At 48.1% G+C, this 2,740-nt stretch overlaps 1 protein-coding gene across 1 annotated transcript; it reads right to left on the bottom strand.

Moving 5' to 3' along the window:
* Window positions 1-804: 804 nt before the first annotated feature.
* On the bottom strand, window positions 805-2,029 carry LOC121980499 (polygalacturonase inhibitor-like). The gene has a single exon (XM_042532568.1). It carries the CDS (start codon window positions 1,959-1,961, stop codon window positions 921-923), a length of 1,041 nt encoding a protein of 346 aa, XP_042388502.1. The 5' UTR covers window positions 1,962-2,029; the 3' UTR covers window positions 805-920.
* Window positions 2,030-2,740: the final 711 nt, after the last annotated feature.

Here is a 2,740-nt window from a genome sequence, read left to right as displayed (position 1 = left end):
TAATCCTTGGCTTGGATGTCCCGACCTACACTCTGACTCTGTAAGCAAACCTCTGACCTTGGCTTGGATGTCCCGACCTGCCCGCTGGGTCTGTAAGTAGACCTCTGATCCTTGGCTTGGATGTCCCGACCTGCACGTTGGGTCTGTGCCAGACCTCTGATCCTTGGCTCGGATGTCCCGACCTGCACGTTGGGTCTGTAAGCAGACCTTTAATCTCTGCCCTTAGCTGTACCCGTGTCGCGGGCCCGTTTATTACTTACTGTTAGGACTGGTCTTATAATCCCCTCCTTTGACCACTCTATCCGCTGAGACTTTGATTTTTACCACGTAAGCTGGACTTTTGACCTCCCTGCTGTCCATGTCAACCAGACTGCTGACCGGCCACGGCGACCTGACTTTTCTGACCTCCACATCAGCTTGACTGCTGACTGGCTACGGAGGCTTGACTTTTGACCCTCCTGGCCTCCATGTCAGCTTGACTGCTGACTAACCACGGAGGCTTGACTTTTGATCCACTTATGACCTTGACTCATGACATTCATCATCCGATCGACCCCACAAAATATGCACCGTATCAATAGGCATTTGTTGAATTTTGAGATCCCTTTGTAAAAACTTACGTAGCTTTGAGGTATCTGGCTTGATGAGTTCCCAATTAGCACGTAGTAATTCTACGTTGGTTTCATCCACACCCTCTCAAGTCGGGAATACTAAACACTTGCGGTATATATATAGAACAAAAATTTTAGTTTTAGCCTTGTTAATTAGTTCCTAAATCATAATCCATTAAAGGGACAAGATAAATAAATTAACATATAATTTTTAGCTTTATATATAATAGCACAGTACAGCTAGACCATGTCATTATCTCAGGATCATCTCCATCCAACACAAACATGGTCCCAAGTCAATACATATCCTTATCCCCACCTTGACCAATCTCCATCCCTTCCCTTGTTGCAGGGCGGCAACGGGGCGCTGCACAAGCACTTGTTGTGAAGGTAGCAGTATTGGTCGAAGCGATCCAACCTCCCGCCGGTGGGAATTTCCCCGCACAGCCTATTGTAGCTCACGTTAAACAGCTGGAGGTTCTCCACCTCGGCGATCTGCTTCGGTATGCTGCCGTAGATCTTGTTGTGGTTCAAGTCCAGCGCGATCAACTCCGCCTCTGGGAACTCCACCTTCCCGAGGTCGAACTCGAAAACGTTCCTGGAGAGGTCGATCTGCTGCGTCCCCTTCCCCCGTCCGAACAGAAAGGAGGCGTCCCCCGTGAATCGGTTACGCGACAGGTCCACCTGCAAGAACTCCACCGCGCCGTACGACGGCGGGACCTCGCCGGAGAGTCCGTTGTGGGAGAGGCGCAGGTAGGCCCCGGAGGTGTTGGAGAAGATCCCTGGCGGGAGCGGACCAGTGAGTTTGTTGCGGCTGAGATCGATGGAGTTGAGGCTGGCAGGGGCGTGAGCGAGGGCTGAGGGGATGGGGCCGGAGAGATTGTTGAAGGAGAGGTCGAGGCCGGTGAGTGAGGGGAGGCTGGCAAGGAAGTTGGGGACTGGGCCGGATACGTTGGTCCAGCTGATGTCGAGAAAACGGAGTTTGGAAAGGCGGCCAATGGCTGGGGGGATGGGGCCGACCAAGTTAGGGAGGTGGTGGAACATGAGGGAGGTGAGGAAGGGGAGGTCTCCGACGGCGTCGGGGATAGTGCCTGGGAAGTCGTCCCGGAAGAGGCTGAGGCCGACGACGCGGCCGCGGTCGTCACAATCGACGTCGTACCAGGTGCAGCAGGCAGAGCCGTTTGTCCAGGAGGCGAAGTGGTAGGCGTTGTTAAAGGCGGCTTTGATGGCCACCAGCGCCCGCTTGTCGTCCTTGTTGCACAGCCCCGCCGACGCCGGCACGGAGAAGCAGAAGAGCAAGAAGGAGACGTAGAGGAGAATGAGGCAGGATGAGAGTAGAGTAGTATCCATGGTGACACGGACACTAAGATCGGTATTTCGTCCACCCTCACGTTCTGCTTTATTTTGGCATGCTTTTGTTTTTTAGTATTCAGCTTTTTCGAATGGATTCCATTTTACTGGTTGGCTTACAGCTGTCATTGAATTGAATAAATGGAGCAAATTTGAGGAGAATAAATTCCAATCGTCGATTGAAAACAATCAAGAGCGGAGGTCATCAGGATAAAAGATGTCTTTTTACATTGCAAAAACTCTATGAGCATATACACATTAATACGTAAATATGAAATATGAAATATGTATTACCCAAAATCATCAAAGTGTTCTTGCAATCCTGTGCATAGTCCATGAGAGCATCCACAATAGCTTAGAATATTTTTTTTTAAGTATTTGTGGATTCTATTTTTACATCATCTTTTAAATATTTTACTATTCAAATGTCTCAATTTTCATAATGAAATATTCCAACAATTTTAGATGAGTCCACCGTATTCAATTAAAAAAAAATCAAAAAGTAGTGGCCGCTCATTTTTTGTGGGCCCCACATGAGGAAATCATCGGACACACATTTGTACTTGGTGATTTCCATTAATCCCTCAAATATCCCCCATAATGGGGGATATTTGAGAGAGAGGATATTTGAAGAAATATGTCCTCCAAATATCCCCCATTGGAGATGTCCTAATACAAAACATCTTCAGGACTTGATCATCTCATCTCTTAGTACTATTGTCTTCTATTTCAAGTATCCCTATGTACCAATAATTTTATCTTGTCTAACATTCCTATGT

Source organism: Zingiber officinale, chromosome 5A (genome assembly GCF_018446385.1).
Source record: "Zingiber officinale cultivar Zhangliang chromosome 5A, Zo_v1.1, whole genome shotgun sequence".
Taxonomy (NCBI): domain Eukaryota; kingdom Viridiplantae; phylum Streptophyta; class Magnoliopsida; order Zingiberales; family Zingiberaceae; genus Zingiber; species Zingiber officinale.
This window is presented reverse-complemented; position numbering and strand designations above follow the sequence as displayed.